The following is a 1,961-nucleotide window of genomic DNA, read 5'->3' on the forward strand; positions in this document are numbered from 1 at the left end:
ATCTTCTAGCAAAATAAGGGATAACACAACATAAAACTATATATGACAGATCAAAATTAATATTTAAATCAAATATGGCCTTAAACTCTTAAAGTAACAAAATTGGTGTTATTACTATTATTATAGAAGTAAATGTGCTCATTCCTAATGACAAATAAACAAAAAAGACATAACTTGCATTCGATTCGAAAAGGATGTATTGAATTTCTATACCACCACCTTATGTATTAACATAACAACTAGTCCTCTACAAAAGCATATTTCTATATATTAAGCTCATAAGAGAACCATCATAATTCCCAAACACTAAAGCAGTAATACCGTCTATATTGACAAACCTAGCACTAGTGCCGGTGTCTAAGACTAACCACCAAAACAAGAAACACAGTGAAAGAAAAAGAAGACACACCATGAACCATACCATCAACAAACCCTTGACTACTTTCTAATGCCTTGGGTTCGCACTGTAACAACGAGCCAGCTTGAAAGGTGTTGCTTTGTGTTCCATCTGGTCAACCTTGTCCACCTGGTCATACTGCTTCCTGCAACCGGGGCACTTACCATTCTCTTCAAGAATTCTCTTGTGGCAAAACAGACAGAGTCGATAACCACACGGGCACGGAAGAAAACTTGAATCCGTCATGTCCAAATCCTCACAACATATAGGACAAGACGAAGGGGTCAAATTAGCGAATCTGACACCATGGTGCAACCCTGACTGCATTGGGAAGCTGTTCTGTTTTAGCAAATTCGGTAGACTTTGAGGACGAGAAGCGTCATCGGGCCTCCACGCCCGATGAGCCTCTTGACCCGTCCTCTTAGTTAGAACCGAATCCATCTTCGGTGCAGGTTCATCCACCGGGGACTCCACGTTAGGTTCGTTATTATTATCATTCTTTAAAATGTCATCGGCTGCTAACGCATCGGCCATCGTTTCCCAATCATCCAAACAATCATCATCATCATCATCATCATTACCATTACCATTACCATTACCATCATTATCATCATGATCACCATCATCTTCATCCGTCACGCTTCTTGAGAAACACCCGCCACCGCTGCTAGTGCTGCTTCTGCTACTGCTGCTACCACCACTACCCGTGAAATTCGTCGGACTGTTGGAAGGCGATTCCGAATCACTGTAATGATTCTCTTCACCACCCACACTAACTTCCAATTTCACCATAGAAAGATCCTTCTCATCCACTGCATGTGTATCCACAGCACCCAATTTCACTTTTGGTTCTTCCTTAAACCCTAATCCCCTGTTCTTCACTGTAAACCAATCAATTATTATACACTAATTAACAATCCAAAATTAAAAATTAAAACATGCAGACAAATAATAATAATAATAATGTTATAATTACCTTGAGACAGCCACTGTTCTCTCCGAACATCAAGCTTGCTCTGCTTCAATTTAGCAGTTCTGTTCACCTTCACACCAAACCAAACAAAACCCACAAATTCAATACCAATAAAATTTTAATCAAACAATCAATATTAAAAAAAAAAAAAAAAAAAAAAAGATAAGAAATTGATTGACAGATACCCTCTTCTTCTTTCCAAAGTCTTTGGTGTTGGATGCAGCGGTGGAGATGGAAGCGTTAACTGAATCGTAAACCATGGTTGCTAACAAAACCCTAATCGGATTGAAAGATGGGTGGATGAATTGAATTGAATTGAATTGAATTGAATGGTTTGGTGAATAGATAGATAACGGCTCGGGCTTCTTTGTTTCACCCCTCTTTTTGGTAACACCACGCAGTCTCTCTATCTACCACCAAACTCAATACTCCTAGTTTAGAAGAATGTGGAATGACTGATATGCCCTTCGTTACTGGGTTTAATTTCGGGTGTTGCCACTGCTGTAGATTGCTGACAAAGTAACAGTTATAAGCTAGGTGTCAAGATAAGGTAAATGCGCATGTATATAAGGCTGAGGGGTGTGGGGGGCG

At 39.6% G+C, this 1,961-nt stretch overlaps 1 protein-coding gene across 1 annotated transcript; it reads right to left on the reverse strand.

The window, feature by feature from the left end:
• Positions 1-307: 307 nt before the first annotated feature.
• On the reverse strand, positions 308-1,654 carry LOC143589582 (uncharacterized). The gene is made up of 3 exons (XM_077070305.1): positions 1,556-1,654; positions 1,374-1,440; positions 308-1,278 (listed from the first exon to the last, which is right to left on the reverse strand). The coding sequence occupies exons 1-3, from the start codon at positions 1,628-1,630 to the stop codon at positions 446-448; spliced, it is 975 nt and encodes a 324-aa protein (XP_076926420.1). The 5' UTR covers positions 1,631-1,654; the 3' UTR covers positions 308-445.
• Positions 1,655-1,961: the final 307 nt, after the last annotated feature.

Source organism: Bidens hawaiensis, unplaced genomic scaffold (genome assembly GCF_021521415.1).
Source record: "Bidens hawaiensis isolate Kalapana, Puna unplaced genomic scaffold, B.hawaiensis_p1.1 tig00037641_1, whole genome shotgun sequence".
Taxonomy (NCBI): Eukaryota; Viridiplantae; Streptophyta; class Magnoliopsida; order Asterales; family Asteraceae; genus Bidens; species Bidens hawaiensis.